Source organism: Melitaea cinxia, chromosome 8 (assembly GCF_905220565.1).
Source record: "Melitaea cinxia chromosome 8, ilMelCinx1.1, whole genome shotgun sequence".
In the NCBI taxonomy this organism is placed as follows: Eukaryota; Metazoa; Arthropoda; class Insecta; order Lepidoptera; family Nymphalidae; genus Melitaea; species Melitaea cinxia.
Genome location: NC_059401.1, coordinates 6700217 through 6718866, shown reverse-complemented (window position 1 = coordinate 6718866; position 18650 = coordinate 6700217). Strand labels below are relative to the sequence as shown.

At 32.1% G+C, this 18650-nt stretch overlaps 1 protein-coding gene and 1 long non-coding RNA gene across 2 annotated transcripts in view; both read right to left on the bottom strand.

Annotated features, from left to right (window-relative positions):
• Positions 1 to 4049: 4049 nt before the first annotated feature.
• On the bottom strand, positions 4050 to 4836 carry LOC123655538. Its single transcript, XR_006743422.1, has 2 exons — positions 4707 to 4836; positions 4050 to 4373 (listed from the first exon to the last, which is right to left on the bottom strand). It is a non-coding gene; the product is annotated as an uncharacterized LOC123655538 (long non-coding RNA).
• A 9296-nt stretch (positions 4837 to 14132) lies between these two features.
• The window catches only part of LOC123655835 (phospholipase A1-like), a 56404-nt gene continuing 51886 nt past the window's right edge, over positions 14133 to 18650 (bottom strand). The window contains exons 6-8 of the mRNA XM_045591588.1: positions 17820 to 18011; positions 15678 to 15846; positions 14133 to 14190 (exon numbers count right to left, since the gene is read on the bottom strand). Coding sequence (XP_045447544.1) covers positions 14133 to 14190; positions 15678 to 15846; positions 17820 to 18011 — 419 coding nt within the window. The remainder of the gene's footprint in view (positions 14191 to 15677; positions 15847 to 17819; positions 18012 to 18650) is intronic.

The window sequence follows — 18650 nt, the reverse complement described above, 5'->3', positions numbered from 1 at the left end:
TCGACTGATTAAATCCTAACAAAAATGAAATTATTAATACTTGTTCCTTTTACTCTTTGTTTAACATTTCCAGGGATGTGCATTGTATACAAAATTGCGATGTTATTTCCCTTCTGTATTCACATAAAAGGTGTTTCATAGTGTTTTTTTTATTTTTAAAAAAGATTTTTTTTTTTACAATATCCATTAAATCAACGAATATATATCGTATTCGTTTATGTTTTAGCATATTGAAATTATCACATAATCTTTTTCGTTTTGGAGTTATCGAGAACAAGGTATATAACATAGATCAAATATGTGTTAAATCTTGTTATATCTTGAAATAGAAAAAGTATTCGTTATTAATACAAACGTCTGCCGATTTTCGATGTAAAAATAACCGACTTTTTAGGTCAATAAAAGTCTTAATAAGTAATACAAGAAAGTATACTGAAAAACAACTTAAACCAATTTATAAAAATTTGTTCTCTCAAAACATGGAAACAATTTTCACAACCACGATGCAATCCTAATATAAAGATCGCAAATCATATCGAACCATTTATCAATATAGATAACTTTATCTATATTTAATATATAAGAACACTGTATGTGTGGAACGCACAAACGTTATAAAAACCTACATCACTTGAATAATGCTTATTTATTTATTTATTAGGGATGGACACAACACAAAAAGGTTATTTAAAAAAAACAAGAATGAAATATAAAATCACTAGCTGTGCCCGCGGCTTCGCCCGCGTTGAAATCAGTGTGTCACAAAGTTTTCCCGGCAAACTTACAGTGAAACTCTCATCAAAATAGGCTTAACCGTTCCGTAAACCTTTCTCTTGAAGCCTTCTCTCCATTGGTGAAACCGCATGAAAATCCGTTCAGTAGATTTTGAGGGAATCGATCATATATACTTTTGGGGACTTTGTTATTAATACACTAACTGTTGCCCGCGACTACGTTCGCGTGGTTATGAAGAAATGCATTACTATAAAGATGCTTAACGCAATTTTTTTTTTTTATTTCAGTCACTTGAAATGCTTATCACACTGAGTAACTTTTTAAAAGGCACAATTTAGTATAATTTAATAGTTATTTCTATGAAACCTCTCTATACACCAAGTTTTTAGTTTTATTTTCAGGCTGAAGTATAAATAACCTATCAGGCGAACTTATAGCTGCTGTATATTCATACAAACTATCAACCCCAATTAACCTCCCTTAGCGGTGGAATATCGTAAAATCCGTTCTTAGCGGACGTCTACTAACTATAATCTACCTCCCTGCTAAATTTTATCTTTGCCCATCCTGGATGGATGGACCATCCAGCGGTTTTTGAGTTCTCGTAATGAGTGAGTCAGTGACCTTTCTCTTTTTTATATAAATATAGATTACGATGCATCATTTGGACATCTTCTCACCATCTATAGAGCAAACATTTTAAATTTCAAGTCTCCTACTTCAAAAACATAGGACTTTTAATACAAACTTCCAAAGCCCGTTTTATCCCCCTAAGGGTCGAATTTCGTAAAATCCGTTCTTAGCGGATGTCTACGTTTTATAAGGAGCCTATCTGCTAAAATTTAAGTTTGTAGGTGTTATAGTTTCGGAGATTTCGTGATGAGTGAGTCAAGCTAGCATCCCTCGTTTTAACCCCAAAAGGGAGTTGATTTCTACAGATACATTATTTGGACACCTTCTCATTATCTATAGAGCAAACATTTTAAATTTCAAGTCTCTTACTTCAAAAACATAGGACTTTCATACAAACTTGCAACCCCCGTTTTACCCCCTTAAGGGTCGAATTTCGTAAAATCCGTTCTTAGCAGATGTTTACGTTCTATAAGAAGCCTACCTGCCAAATTTCAAGTTTGTATGTGTTATAGTTTCGGAGATTTCGTAATGAGTGAGTGACCTTTCGCTTTTATATATATTATAGATAAAGGTTAGATAGCATAATTTAGTGTCTTAGAATACATAGTGGTACGATTTGAACTGTAGTCTTTTTTCTCCCAGTAGGTGCCATTTACCCGCCAAACGAAGAACGTAAACAGAAAATAGACTAGTAGAGAATAGTATGAGTTACCGTTTCTTGATTGATTGATTGATTGGTTCAATGGTTACCATTTCTTCTTCTTAATACTTGGCAGTCGTCATCTTTAAGCTATTATAGTAATGTCAATAATAATCAAACGTACCCCACTGGCACAACTGAAAGCCGTTAAACCAATCAATTAATTAATGTCAATAACATTTTTAAAAGAATCAATAAGAAACTTATTTATTATAAATTAAAAAAATTTAAACTTGCTTAACTTTTATTAATTTGAAAAAAAAAGTTAATCTAGAAGAGTATTCAAATTTTGTATTATACACTATACTTCTACAGACCTCCAAACGTCTACATGGTAGATAGAGTTGTCTTCTATCATAAAAAAGGGACAAAATTAGCTTAATGGCAAACAAAATCGACTTTAATTTGATGAACATTTGATTGTTTATTTCAGATAATTAGGGAAACGTGGTTGTAGGAGATAGTTCTTCAGTAGCGCTGACATCTAAAATAACGCTTGATTCTGTTGTCGTAGTAGTACTGATAGTAGTAGTTGTAGAAATAGTATGTTGCACAGGAGTAGTTTGAGTAGTAATGTTCACCGGCAAGTCTGAAGGCATGAGAACGTATGTTGTACCCCAGTATGCTCCGAACGCCAGTATACACGTCACCAACAAACTTAAAATTAAGAAAGCATTAATTGAGTTATTGTTCAATTTTTAATAAATAATTGTATTATGTTCTTTTAACCTACAATCCTAAAGCCATTTTAAAATGTTAAATTCTTATTAGTGCACACTTGTGTGTGTAAGCTTTTACACGACTGTCTAATTCAGGAAACAACTGACCAATCTATCATTCACGACAGTTCAGATCTTTAAAGTAAAGGTTTTTCCATGTACGTTCCTGAAGTTATTTTCATTATTTAAGAAAGGTTCAAAATACATTTACAGAAAAAGACTGGTAAACATATGCACGCCTACGTATATACCTAGTAAAAGCCTCTTCATAAATTATTGTTGCATGAATATTGTAAACTTATTTATGGCTTTAGCAGAACACGAGTATTAGACATATTATAAGGGTATTTTTTCAATCCATCCTATTATTTCTCTAAAATAAATTACAACAGAATTCTTATAAGGAAATGGACAACCGATCCTCAAGATCCGGGTGAACCCGCTACATGCCAGGGGCATTATAGAATTATGGTTAGTCTGATTTTTAAAAATTAATATTTTGATAAAGAATTGTGGAATTATCTTGCTGCTTAGTCATTTCTATAAGCTCTTTGTCGTATATCTTTATATAATATAATATTTTTTTAAGGCTTTCACATTCCCTATAAATACCCACTTTCATTTAGATGGGACTAACTGCGATTATAATTTTGAAAATTCCGATTTCTTGTCGAGCTTGGTTTTTCAATCAAAGACATTCGGAGATGATCGGGTAAATACTGTTTAAATAAAAGTATGTTTTTATAAATATTAATCGAATATGAATTTGTGACCTAAATCAATTTAATAAAAAAGTTATTAGGTAATCAAATCCTTAAGTCTTTCATTAGAAGAACAATGGCATTTGAACAATGATAAATCAAATCAATTACACAACATTGTGCCATTCGCATTACACATATTTGTTTCCTTTTCATTTAACGCTGCGTAGGTAAATCGTGTCGATTTAATTTGTTTGTTTGTTCCAGCGTCATGGGAATTCTGCTACACGGAATTGGGTTCGGTTTGACACACACCATACATCATACATATTGACACATCACCTAAAAGAGTAGTTAAATAATATTCTAGAAGCCATTGTAGTGATATCGTACAAGATGCACTGCGAGTTCGGTGGCGTGTGAGTTTCGAGGAATATATATATTTTTCTTCCGATCCTTTTAATATTTTTTTCTGCCGCACGTAAAATACATTTTTATTAATAAATAAGCAATGGAGACGAAGTCGTGAGTCAGCTAGTATGTAATATTATCAAAATAACGTTTTTAGATAAGCTGGTTTATTGTTACAAAACTTTACAATCGTTACCGACAAACATAACCTTGCGCATTTTTACAAATTGCACTGAAATCACTCCCTTTAGGAACAAATACTTATGTATATTCTACTATGACAATTATATACAGAAAAAAATTAATATAAATGTATATTAAGAGTTGTATAATAAAACGAATCATCTTTATAGCCTTGGAAGAGCCGTGGTCGTGTAGATATCGAAAGTTGGTGTTGTTGTTGATTCAGCTGAATTCATTAAGTATTTTGTAGTCCAATAAGCACCAAAAGCGAGAAGACCAGTGATAATTATGCTGTAACGTAATTATAATTTATAATATATGTGTGGAATAATAATGAGAACAACTGTTATAGATACCAATTAAAATTAAATAATTATGAAATTTTTATATTTTACTATAATTTTGTATGGGGTAGGTATTAGACGCTTGTACCCCTCTTATGTTCGTGATATTTCAGGCGCCTGTAGGCGACGATAACCGCTTACTATCAAACTGACCGTACGCACGTTTGTTATGATAATGGTAATATAAATCAGTATTTATAGTGTTAACAGGAATTATAAGGATATATTAGTTCGTTCAAGTATACAATAGTCAACTATTACCAACAAATAAGACACTTACAATCCCAAAGGCATATTGAAATATGTACTGTGTTCTGATAATAGTTTGTCTGTGATCACTCGACGAGTGTTGCATTGTAATATAAACCGATAAAACCTTATATAAAACGCATAGTAATGACTGTAACCCACCGCATATAAGATTCTTTGATATGAATTCTGAAGTATTCTGTATATATGTATTCTATGTCTGGAATTTGTAGCATTATTAGCAAAAATAGTTTATGTATAATGTATGTAATACTTGATTTACTAAATAAAAAAATGAGTTTGCTCGGAAACGAAAAAAAATCGACTTTAATTTACAGCGACATGTAATAAATACAACGTAGGTAGACGAAAACATAGACAATACGCTTTATTGGGGATTACTCATTAACAACTCGTCAGATTTCAATTAAATTTAAGTGGGCCATACGACAAGCATTATGCTATCGATCAAAAAAAGAATCATCAAAATTAACACAACACAAATAAAAAAAAAATCAGTCGAATTGAGAAGATTCTCCTTTATTTTAAAGTAGGTTAAAAAGTACAATATATGTAGTTAAACCGTAAAGTAACCGTTTTGTACTGTGCTTGCGCGACGAGATAGACACTGTACTTGTTAAGTTTTTATAAAAGTCTTGTCTAGTTTAAATAAAAGTAATATGATTTTAATTAATATAATTGTGTTTGCTCACAAACGATAAAAAACCGACTTCAATTTCATTGACGAGTAATACAATGTAGATCGACGAAAAAATAGTCAAGTAAAAAGTTATTGCGGATTTTCGAGCGTTTCCCTCGATTTCTCTGGGAGTCCATCATCAGATCCTGGTTTCCTTATCACGGTACCAAACTAAGGAACTTTCCAACAAAAAAAGAATTGTCAAAATCGGTACATACAGTAGAAAGTTATCCGGTATAATACAACATTGGTCGACGAAAAAAGCGTCAAATAAAAACGCATTATTAGATATAACTCGAAAAGTAGTTGTTAGATCTCAAATAAATTTAAATGGAACCAATTGACCCACACCACCTTTCGATAAAAAAAAAATTGTCGAAATCGATCCACCCGGTCAAAAGTTTTAAGGTAACATACATAAAAAAAAGAAAAAGAAAATACAGTCGAATTGAGAACCTCCTCCTTTTTTGGAAGTCGGTTAAAATTAAACGATTAAAACGATAATTTCTGTTTTACTTATTACCATACGGTGCGTCTTGTAATGATTAAGTACTTGCTATTAAAGAGAAGTAAAACGGCCGGACAGACGGACAGTGGAATTTTAGTAAAGGCGTTTAAAAATAGTCTATTTGACTCTAAAAAAGCGTCTCATAATTTCCCGAACATAAAGATTGATATTAAAATATGAAGCATCATACTCCCAGCCATAAACAGATGACCAAAAAGACTTACAAATATTTTGCAAACTGAGGTATAGCAGGAAATATCCTCATCAAAATCTAGAGCAGCCAGACTGGGGAAGTTAGCTATAGCTAAATATACTGCTTTCAAGCAGTGTTCTGTTCCTGTGGTAAGTAACGTGACCAGAGCCCCTGGGGGTCTGGGGGTAGGATCGGCAACGCGCTTGTGATGCTTATACTCGTAGTGTTGCAGGCGTCTATAGGCTACGATAATCTCTTACCATCAAGTGAGCCGTACGCTTGTTTGCCGACCTAGTTTAATAAAAAATAATAATAAAATAACAATACCATAGATATATTAAATAAAATATACTTAATACTAGAGTCGCCGATATTTTTTAATAAACATAATAATTTATAGCAAAGCATTTAGTGTAAGCTATAACTTTAGAGACACTATCAATGATGCTTATAAATATTAATTGTTTACAAATATGAATAGTATAATAAACACCTACTACTTGTAATAACAATTATGTTATTGTTAATGAGCATTGTTCGGTACAATATTAAAAAATATATAGGTATATCAAATAAAGAACATTTACGTCATTTACTAAGTTTTGAATTTAATAACGTTTTATCTACTATGAACTAAAACTAATATCAAACCCAGCCTTTATTTAATGGCCCAATAAAAATTATAAATCTGATGAGAGATCATTATCGAAATAGCTGATTTTTAAACAAAATATTAAAAGTACAAAACAATGACTTATCTTAATTCTCTATTTCTCTACAATTTATTTTAAATTACTATAATTACTATAGTCCATAATTTATTTTTAATTTGTCAGACTAAATAATCGGTCAATTCTTCGATTTCAATTCATTAATGTAATCGTTATGTCCCTCTCTTCCTATGGGTGTCGTAAGAAGCGACTAAGGGATAACACAGTTCCACTACCACCTTGGAACTTACAAAGCCGACCGATGGCGGGATAACCATCCAACTGCTGGCATTGAAATACACAGGCTGAAGACGGGCAGCAGCGTCTTCGGTGCGACAAAGTCAGCCCTGCGGTCACCAACCCGCCTGCCCAGCGTGGCGACTATGGGCAAAATACACGAGCTCACGCCATTTTTGGCGTGGACTTGTGGCTGAAATGATGAATCGTTATATATATTATTTGACTAGCCCGATGGCGTAGTTTGTAGTTCCCTGCTTTCTGCTCCGGGTGTTATACACATATATTTATTTACATACAAACGACCCACCCCGGCTTCGCACGGTTGCAAAAGCTATCAATATTCCTCTACTATGTTATGCATGTATTATACATATAAACCTTCCTCTGGAATAACTATTTACTGAAGAAAACCGCATGAAAATTACCGTTGCGTAGTTTTTAAGATCTAAGCATACAGACAGCAGGAAGCGACTTTGTTTTATGCTATGTAATGATGTATTATTTATATTGTATGTTTATTTTAAAAACGTTACCATATATAAACGTTTATCACTTAATTTTTTCTATTTACGATCTGTGCCTTTCTTCCTCGTTGCTATTTTTTCCACTCCCGAAACATCCTTTGTCCCTTTTCTTTTTCATTAAGAAAAATAACGGTCGCACCATGAATAATACTTATTGAAAACGAAATACAACCTAATGTTTAAATTATTATTCTTTATTATAATTATTCTTTAATTTATTATGTAAATTGTAACTATTTACGAAATAATAAACATCCATCCTGAAAAAAGATGATTTTTATTTGTTATGCAACATTGATTATAGGATAATCTGGATAATTAATCGCCCTTAATGCTTCGCCCGCGTTGAAATTAGTGCCTCAAAGTTTTCCCGGCAAACTTCCAGTGGAACTCTCATCGAAATCGGCTTAGGCGTTCCGTAAACCTCCCTCTTGCCAATGGTGGAACTCTCTCTCTAATGGTGAAACCGCATGAAAATCCGTTCATTAGATTTTGAGTGAATCGATCACACACACTTTTGGGGACTTTGTTTTATAATACACTAACTCTTGCCCGCGACTACGTCCGCGTGGTTATGAAGATATGCGTTACTATTAAGATGTTTAACGCAAATTATTTTTTTATTTCATTCACTTGAAATGCTCATCAAACTGAGTAACTTTTTAAAAGGCACAATTTAGTATAATTTAATAGTTTTTTTTATAAAACCTCTCTATAAACCACATTTTTAGTTTTATTTTCAGGCTGTATATGTTTATACAAACTATCAACCCCAATTAAATCCCCTTAGCGGTGGAATATCGTAAAATCCGTTCTTAGTGGACGTCTGCTAACTATAATCTACCTCCCTGCCAAATTTCATCTTTGTCCAACCTGGATGGATAGACCACCCAGCGGTGTTTGAGTTTTCGTGATGAGTGAATTAGTGATCTTTTTCTTTTATATATATAGATAACGATGCATTATTTGGACACCTCCTCACCATCTATAGAGCATATATTTTAAATTTCAAGTCTCTTACTTCAAAAACATAGGACTTTCATACAAACTTCCAATCCCGTTTTATCCCCTTAGGGGTCGAGTTTCGTAAAATTCGTTCTTAACGAATGTCTACGCCTTATAAGGAGCCTATTTGCCAAAGTTCAAGTTTGTAGGTGTTATAGTTGAGTATATATGTATAATATATCAATTATTTAATATTTTCTTTTGTACGTCTGTCTACCTACTTTAATTTCTGTCTGTTATCGTGCCTTTTTGGGTGTGCTGGAAGAAATCTCTCACAGGGATAAGCACACCCATTATACGTGAGTCTCCATGACAAAATATTGTGTATAATCTTGTACGTATAAAAAATGTTAAATAAATAAAATAAATAAATAGTTTCAGAGATTTCGTGATGAGTGAGTAAACCTACCATCCCCCGTTTTAACCCCAAAAGGGAGTTGATTTCTAAAGATACATTATTTGGTCACCTTCTCATCATTTATAAGGCATACACTTTCAATTTCAAGTCTCTTACTTCAAAAACATGGGACTTTCACACAAAATTCCAGCCCCTGTTTAACCCCTTTAGGGGTTGAGTTTCATAAAATCCGTTCTTAGCGGATGCCTACATCTTATAAGGAGCCTACCTGCCAAATTTCAAGTTTTTAGGTGTTATAGTTTTGGAGATTTCGTGATGAGTGAGCATCCAAACGATCCAAATTTTTTCTCAATTGCTAGCTATATACTCAAAAAAATATTTAGTACCTGTTATTTAAAAATCGAATTCAGAAATTAGATTCCGAAATTAACAGTTATTTTGTTTGTTAACAGAAACCCATTATATACATTTGTCATTTAGGTTAAAAAAATATTTAAAAAAATCTTTTAAACAAAATGTTACATGTTAAAAAAAGCTTTTTATTATTATTTTATTAGATTTACAATCAAATCGACACATGTTAAGACTGCTGCAGTTTGTAATAATACTCCTATACTAAAGTACATCACATCGAAGGATCTTCTCGAATGTATCGTTAAATTACCTATCATAACGACCGATACTTGCCTTTTGAGTTTTTTACTTTCAATCGTTATCTGAAACGAACACATAACTCGTTGACAAGTATAAATAAGTTTACTCATAGTGAAAAATCACCTCTACGTGTACAATTATGTAGTAATATAAAATAAGATTATTTATATCTCTGATAAAAGTAGAAAATAGAAGCAACTATCTACAGAAATCATTCAATATTATATCTTTAGGGATTATGATAGCTACCTACTATAGTATTGCTTCATTAGCTTTGCCTTTTAGAATTTTGACGTTTTAAACTTGACATAAACTGTCAAAAACCAAAAGCCATACAAAAAAGAATTTATTGAAAATCAGAAATAGACCGAATTTAAAACCGGTAATTATCTAGTTTCTATGATACTTTTCTAACCTATTAGGTATGAAAATATTTTATATACTTATTATTTATTGAATACTTTATTGCACATTTAAAATTACACAAGGAAAATAACAATGTATCATAAATAACAATTTTATATTTATACATTATCATACTTTATCCTACTAATTATTGTCGGTTATTAATATCTAATAAATATTCGTCTTAGTAACAGGGCACAGTGTTCAATGTACTAATATTATTTATAAATAGAAGCAGTGCAACTAATAATTAAAATATACAGTTCTCATCCAATACTATTTAAATTTTACGACATCAAATTTGTTACTTACCAATGTTACACCAGTAATACTGAGTATCAAACAGCCAACGCAAAGAAAATAGATATGTAAAAACAAGTATAGTTCCTCATCAGCAATCATAGAAATAATAAGCCCTATGGGTATTTGAATTTGTGACCATATGGCACCTCCTATTAGAGTTTGCTCGTCTCTAGTTTTTGGCCTAGTTTCCACATCAGCTGTAGCCCACAAAACCCCTGCTGCTGTAACAAGGCCTAATCCACAGAATTTTAAGACAAAGCTGACAATATTTAAAACCATTACATATCATTTATAAGAACGAGTGATTTTTCCGTTGTAGCTAGTAATTTTTTTTTTAAATTATTGAACTACCACTAACACAAATATGTTGCTAAAAGCACAATGACAACCGGTGTTAATGTTTGACACTATTCATATTTTTATTCGCTTTATTTTTATTCAAAGAGTATTATGTCAACCTTTTCACAGTTGATTAATAGAAATATAGCTTTAGGAAAGTATCTATTCCACCACATAACTATTTTTAGTGTTTATAGTTATAGTAGACAGCCGATGTGGGAAATGAGTTAGTGACGTAGTCTCCACAACGGCGGCGGTTGCGGATACGATACGATTTCGTTGATACAAATATTTGTTGCCATTCTGAATACAATTATTTCAAAAAAAAATCGGAGAGTCGTACGTATGGTTGAGCTGAATGTAAAAAGATTTCGAAGCCTATTGGAACCTGCAAGAACAAGAACATTGCAAGCGCATTGCTACCCCTAAGTTCATCCCTCCGCAGGATGCAGAATCACAAAACCATTTGAGAATAGTTTTATTTAGCCGTGTTCTTCTGTAAGGTTGAAGTACTTTTCCAGATTGTATACTCATAATTTTCATCAAGACTTCAAATTTTCAGATTTCAGACTGAACAAGCAAGAACTTCAGACAGAATGAAAATTCAAACAAAAATATATGTACAGAATAATATCTGCAGTATTTTATTATTTTTATGGGAAAAGTAGATAAGCCACATCCTAAAATAATTTTTTTAAAAATTATGCATAACAAGACTTCATTATAATAATCGTCAAATATTATATATCGTATTATTATACATACTATTCACGGCAAATTAAACAAGCTTTAAGAGATTTTATCTTATTTTTAAAACGCAATATACACGTACTCATTTTGACTCATTTCATTAAAAATTAAATATGTCGAAACACGTTCTCTTTTGTTACATATTCATTGTTTTTCATATAATTTATTTCACTGTTTCAGAGTCATCACAGACATATGTAAGTTTATTAATAAACCGTAATATTTTATTTCCTTTAATTGTATTAAATTTAAAATTAGTCCAGCTGTTTACGTCTCCAAATTAAGCCTTGGTATTGGCTTATACAAAACGAAAACAACTTTTGTAGCTCCAAATAACTTAAATTAGAACAAAAAATAAAAAAAAATTATTTCAAGAATGATTCTTGAAATTATATGGCATTTAAATTGAGATAAAAAATTAAGTAGTTTTTTTAAGTTTACGCTTCAGCCTGTAATATCCCACTGTTGGGCATAGGCCTCTTTCCCCATTTAGGAGAAGGATCAGCTTAATCGACGACGCTGCTGCAATGCGGGTTGGTGGATATATTCCCTACTATGAGTAATGATCGCTATCAAGTGTACATGATAACAACCGGGACCGACGGCTTAACGTGCTCCTCGAGGCACGAGGGGGGAGACCCAAAAGTACTCCACAAACACCCAGACCAAGGCAAACATCTGTATAGCCGATACAAATGCTGGTCATGTGCAGAGATCTAACTCGCAACCTCCAGCGCAAAACCACAAACCAGTACTGTGACCGTTACACCAACACGATGTCTTACTACTTAGCCGATTTTAAGAGGTAAATACCCAAATTCCGCGTATAGTTCGAACCCAGTGAATCTGTTAGATTGGATTGTACTATTATTATAGCACCTTTCTGGTACAGTTAGTTACACATCCTAAATTACTGAGAGAAAAAATTAATAAAAACCTATTTAAAACAGGGCAAATTCATTCTGAAGATTAGAAAAATAGACATTTGCGAAGGTCCAAAAAGGAACGACTGCGCCAAAATCACGATTAATTTAGTAAATGAAACTGTCTTAGTTGTGGATCTTGATGTCAAAAAGGACGTCAAACTAAGCCGGGTAACATTTTGAAATATATTTTATTAACAATCTAATCTCTATTAACTTTGTTCTCCTCTGCTCGTATAGATTATAATTTAAAAAAAATAAAGACACGTTCTCCTTACCAAATGCTGTATTAGTTACGCTCAACATACTTTGAAAACTTTATTATAACATCTTTATCGAGCAGTAGAATATTTACCACTTTTATTTTATGACATTTTTTAACTTTACTTGCTAAAATAGAAATAACAATCACTTAAAACAGGGTAAGATAGTATCGTCGATGAACAACAAGCCACTCGTGAGACTGCAAATGAAAAATCCATGCGATCATTTTTTCGTTAAGTACATTTTTCGTACTATATACAATATTCAGAATTGTGAATTTAAAAAGGTACGTTTTAAAGACTATTTATTAAGACTACTTTATTAATCTTATTTTGAGAAAAATGTGTATATTAAACTGGTATACGCTGAAATACATACCTTACTGTTTAGCACTGTCTAACTGATGTACGATGTGATATATTGAAAGTCATTCAAGTAAACGAAGTTGTAATTGCATATATGATTATCATTATTTAAGCAATGGAAGAAAAGGGGGAAACTACGTTTGTTTTGATGAAAACGTATAAGATTTACAAATTGTGATAATGGATTTTATATAAATTTATTTGTGCACGAAATATAATGTACTTTATCATTTCAGAATAACTACATAAAAAATATCGATATTGCTGATGTAGCAAATAAATACTATGGAGGTATGTTTTTGTATGGGAACATGACATTCAAAGCTTTATTTTACAACGATGAATGCAACTTCTCCTGTGTCGACATCGAAGTTAGCTTCATTCCCAAACAATAATAAAACAATATAATCATGTAAAAAATATAATTTTAATTCTTATCCTAGTATAAATAACACTTGTACTATTTGTTTGTTTTTAATTCAATAAATATAATTATTCTAATGCATTAATTAACAATTTACTTTCACATATGAAAAGTAAATCTTATGTTCGAAAGAACGTCTATAACACAAACATTTTACTAATTTATGTACAATAAATCAAAATTAGCTAATATTTGGCTACAGGTACGTAGCTACTACTAGTGCTATCACTCAAACACACGTATCCCCGTGTGTTTGAGTGAAATGTTGATCACAATTGAAACATGATTTATTTGTAAAAATAAATGTCATTTTAAAAAAACACAACCCTACTTTTTGAAGTGTAACTTCTTTAGGCGTATGGGGAAAATTTTTTACGGGTGAAACGGCAACGTTGTGATGAAACGGCAATGTTTTTGTCGGTGGCGCTGGAACGGCAATCTAAAGCTTTAAATTTGTATAAATATGAACAAGACATAAAAATTAGTTTGCCAAAGAAGTTTCACTTCTGACATGTGTACTTTGTACGCATACGCTTTTTTATTACAGTCGAAGTATAAATCTCAGTTTCCTTCATGTTATCAATAAACCTGATTTACTAGACTTCTTTCACTCTCATAATCTTATATAGAAGTGACATTAGTAACAAGATTCACAATACACATGTAACTCCAGTTACATTAATTTATTTTTAATAAAATAAAATTATTCGTTTTAATGTATTATTAACATTTTTGGTATGAAATAAGTTAGGATTTGCGTGATTAACGAAGGTATTCGTCAATTTGATTATTTTAATCAAACGGGCAAAGTTCCGTGTGATCCAAATGCACGCAATACATTCCACGCGATCTGTAAATATTATAATTTCATTAGTTACATAAATTATATATACGCTAGAATTAAAAATAAATAAAAGTAACAATAAACTCTTAATTGTATAGAAACAAACAACTTAGGAAATACACAGGCCGAAGACCGGCAGCAGCGTCTTCGGTGCGACAAAGCCAGCCTGCGTTCACCAACCCGCCTGCCCAGCGTAGTGACAATGGGCAACACAAATGAGTTCACGCCATTTTTGGCGCGAATTTGTGGAGGCCTATGTCCTGCAGTAGACTGTGATAGGCTGAAGTGTGTATAAGGATGCTAATAATTAATGCGATTTTTACCCATAAAAATAAATTGTTGGAAATAGCATTTCCAAAATAATAAATATTTGTCAGGGAATTCAATAACAGGTAAGTTACATGTTTTCATATAAGCGGATAATATTAGATAATACAGACATTATCTTATTTTGAGATACTAAATATTAATTAAATGAGATAGTGTCGTGTCACATACAAGGTTTCTTCGATTTATTTTGAGTCCCGCACACATATAAAAGTAAGGAAAAATAAAACTAAGTTGAGTTTTTTTAATCAACAACAATTATATAATGTCCTAATATATAATATAAGTAGCTGACCTGAAGAACTTCATACCCTCTTATATATATATTTTTTTTATGAATATAAAATTATATTTATCGAAATAAAATATAGCCTATTTCAAGTTGGATCAAACTGCACACGGTGTGCAAATTTGATTAAAATCGGTTTAGTAGTTTTGGAGTCCATCGCGGACAAACAATGTGACGCGTAATTTATGCATATTAAGATCATGGGATCCACAGATGCACACTAATTGCCATTTTCATAGTTCACGTACAAGAGGATAATTAATCACACGATTTAAATCTATAAGAATTAAAACAATTTTGTAAACAAAACTCAAAACTTAAAAACATAGAAATAATTTCATTTTATGTCATTTCCACATGCACCGTCTGTTAGATCCTTAGTAAGATTTTTGCTTTAAAAAAATATCAATAGTGTGATGCACTACCAGAAGGCAAGTAATGATGTAGGTATATTTGTAACGGAGGTAATTTATCGGAACCGAAGTCGGAATTTTCTAATTTTGATTTATCGGAGTCAGAAGTGATGACCGAAGAGATATGTTAACCCGCTTATTTAAAAACAAATAATTTTGTGTGACAATAAAAATTAACATGTTTTCAATAACAGTTCTGAGTAACAATCGCTATCAGGTATTTATGATAACAACCGGGAATTAGCGTGCTCTCTGAGGCACGGTGGGGAGACACACAAGAATGGACATGCAGACCGGAAATAAATAGTTATAATTATACAAATACAAAAACCCATCCCGAACGGGAATGAAACCCGCAAACCGTCGGTGTCTGAGCCGCCACTACACCTGAGAGGTTGAGGTTGGTTTACCCCAGAGAGTTGGTTTTTTTTTTTTTACTTAAACGTATTAGGTGTATTACTTACGAATTAGGTAAATTGTCTCCAACCCTCACTGCTCCGCGATCTGAGCGTACACCCCACCGCCCTTGCTTGGGACAAGTGGAGTCGCACGGGACACCCACCATGCGTATACGTCGACGGATGGTCGCAGCAAAGTAGCATGCGCTCATGAAATGACTACACCGTGCTATTCCTATAAAAGACATATATTATTAGTATCAATATTATTCGTATAATTTTTTTAAGACATTAATACAAACTGATATATCTATATAGAGATATTCTATCTATCTAACAATATCTTTTTTATCTATAACTAGCGACCCGCCCCGACTTTGCACAAGTGCAATGCTGATACCTAAATATAAAATATTAAATAATAATAACAAACATTTGCAATGTAAGCACAAAAAAATGTCTTTATTTACGACATCACATTAGAAACCTCTAAAACTATCAATGTTTCTCTACTATATTATGCATGTATTATACATATAAACCTTCCTCTAGAATCATTCTATTTACTAAAGAAAACCGCATCAAAATCCGTTGCGTAGTTTTAAAGATCTAAGCATACAGACAGTGCGATGCAACTTTGTTTTATACTATGTAATGACAATGTGTTATGGATGTTGGTTCCTACTATCTTAAAACATAGAATTAAAGTAGGGCACAGCCTGAAATTTCCTACTCAAAATATGGAGCAGCCTGACCGGGTTAGTACCTCGATCTTACAGAAGATCACAGCTAAATAATTCTGTTTTCAAGCAGTGTTGTGTTCCTGTTGGTGAGTTACCAGAGCTCCTGGTAGGGTTTTGGTTTACGATCAGCAACACGCTTGCGATGCTTCTGGTGTTGCAGACGTCTGACTGTAAGTTACGGTAATCGCTTCATATCAAGTGTAATAAGTACGACGGATGGTTGCCGACCTAGTTGAAAAAAAATATAGTAACATTTGATCGATAACCTTGAATGATCTACGTCAATTATATAGGAATGTAAAGACTAAAAACTGCTATCTTAATATAAAAATAAGTTAATTTTTATGTTTTATTTACATTTTAAGGTACTAAATTTAATTCTCAGTCATTTACTATCAGAAACAAAATTATAAGTGCTTAAGTATATACCAACAAATTTTTGCGAGTTACATTTATCTTTAAAGTTCGTGCAATAATAAGCTAAGAAAACTAGATGTTCGTACAAAAATATTTGTTACATCATATTGTGCAATACATTAATAACAACAAAATAAGCCACACGTATAAAAGATAATTTTGATTAAGATAAACTAACTGAGTGGGACGAAGGAAATTCGTTATCTATTTTGATCTCAAGATAAAATAATATTACAAGTACCTACATAGATATCTATACAACATCCTAACGCGTGATATTATTATATTCGTCAAGTTACTGTACATGTACAGTTCTGCCTATCAAGAAATACTAGTGTAATTTTTTTAAAAATTTCAATGTTTTTTTTTTTGATTGCACTAATGGCCAGTTTCAATACTCTATCTATCTCTAAATTTGCTTACTAGCGATAGATTTTTGACACAATTTATATGGAGTTAACGTCAAAATTCTATCTCTAGTAAGCAAATTTAGAGATAGATAGAGTATTGAAACTGGCCAACAACAGAGCGATAAGTAAGTCATGCTTGAACGACGAATCAAAGTTTTATAAAAACGGGCAACATTGCATCAAGACTGACTGACTGACTTTGAGAGAACCACATATCTAGATTTCTGTTGAAATATTTAAAAAATACTTTACCCACTTTCTTAATACCTCAAGTATAAATAGTACAAAAAATATTTAATCTATACCAATAAATAAAACTGGAGTGTTTGTAACATCAATTGTTTTTTTACTAAATGCATATGGATGTATACACGGTACATACACCAAAATATATTTTTTTTACAATTTTTGTCTGTCTGTCTGTCTGCCTATTTGTTCCTGCTAATCTATGAAACGGGTGGACCAATTTTGACGAGATTTTCACTGGGAAAATAGCTGATATATTAAGGACTAACTTAAACTAATTTTATTTTGGAAATTTATTTATTTTATAACTCTGCGAATTGAGAATAACGTTTTTGTTAAATTCCACGCGAACGAAGTCGCGGGCATAGCTAGTAGTCTAATAATAAACATACGCATAAAGTGTCCTGAGCAGCCCGGCTGCAGCCTTCCTCCATTAACGCAGAAGTCAACGTGTCCTACTAGACCACTTTCGCCAAGGAAACCAGCATTTGTATGTATGACTTGAACCACATAGGCATCATCTCTCCCGAGGCGGAATAATCTTGACCCGAAGTTGGAAACTAGAGGTCGCGCTGGATCTAAACCTAGAAAATACAATACAATTGTTTTATTTATATCTTATTTGTTTATTTATTTTACTTATTTATTTAAAATACAAAGTATCTTATCTAAAAATATTAGCATTCAACGGTGTGACTAAAATCATTGTTGATTTATCCGCAGACATTTGACATCATACGTTCACAATATAAATAATTGTGTTTGCTCGCAAACGAAAAAAAACCGACTTCAATTACATCGAAGAGTAATACAACGTAGATCGACGAAAAAATAGTAATACTTTGTTCGTATTCCATATAACGCGACATTATAAAATTGTAGAATTATATAATGTTCTACTGTTATTTCTAACATTTTGTTAGCGATTGTAGGCAGAAATTTCATAAAAGGCCCGTCGTCGATTCGCGCGAAGCGCTGACATCGCTTATTACGGCGGGTTTTTTAGTTGAAGCGGATTTATATTGAATTACGGTTTATGTCTTTTTTATTAAAAATATGTAATATTCATGTTTTCACACAGCTCCGATGCACGACTGGAGTTTACCCCTTCAGATCAACTGTCTAAATAGGCACAAAAAGGCTTACTAGTCTAAGAAATATATTATTACTATATCAAATTGTAAATAAATGAATCCAATAACGCCATCTATCGGAACCTAATT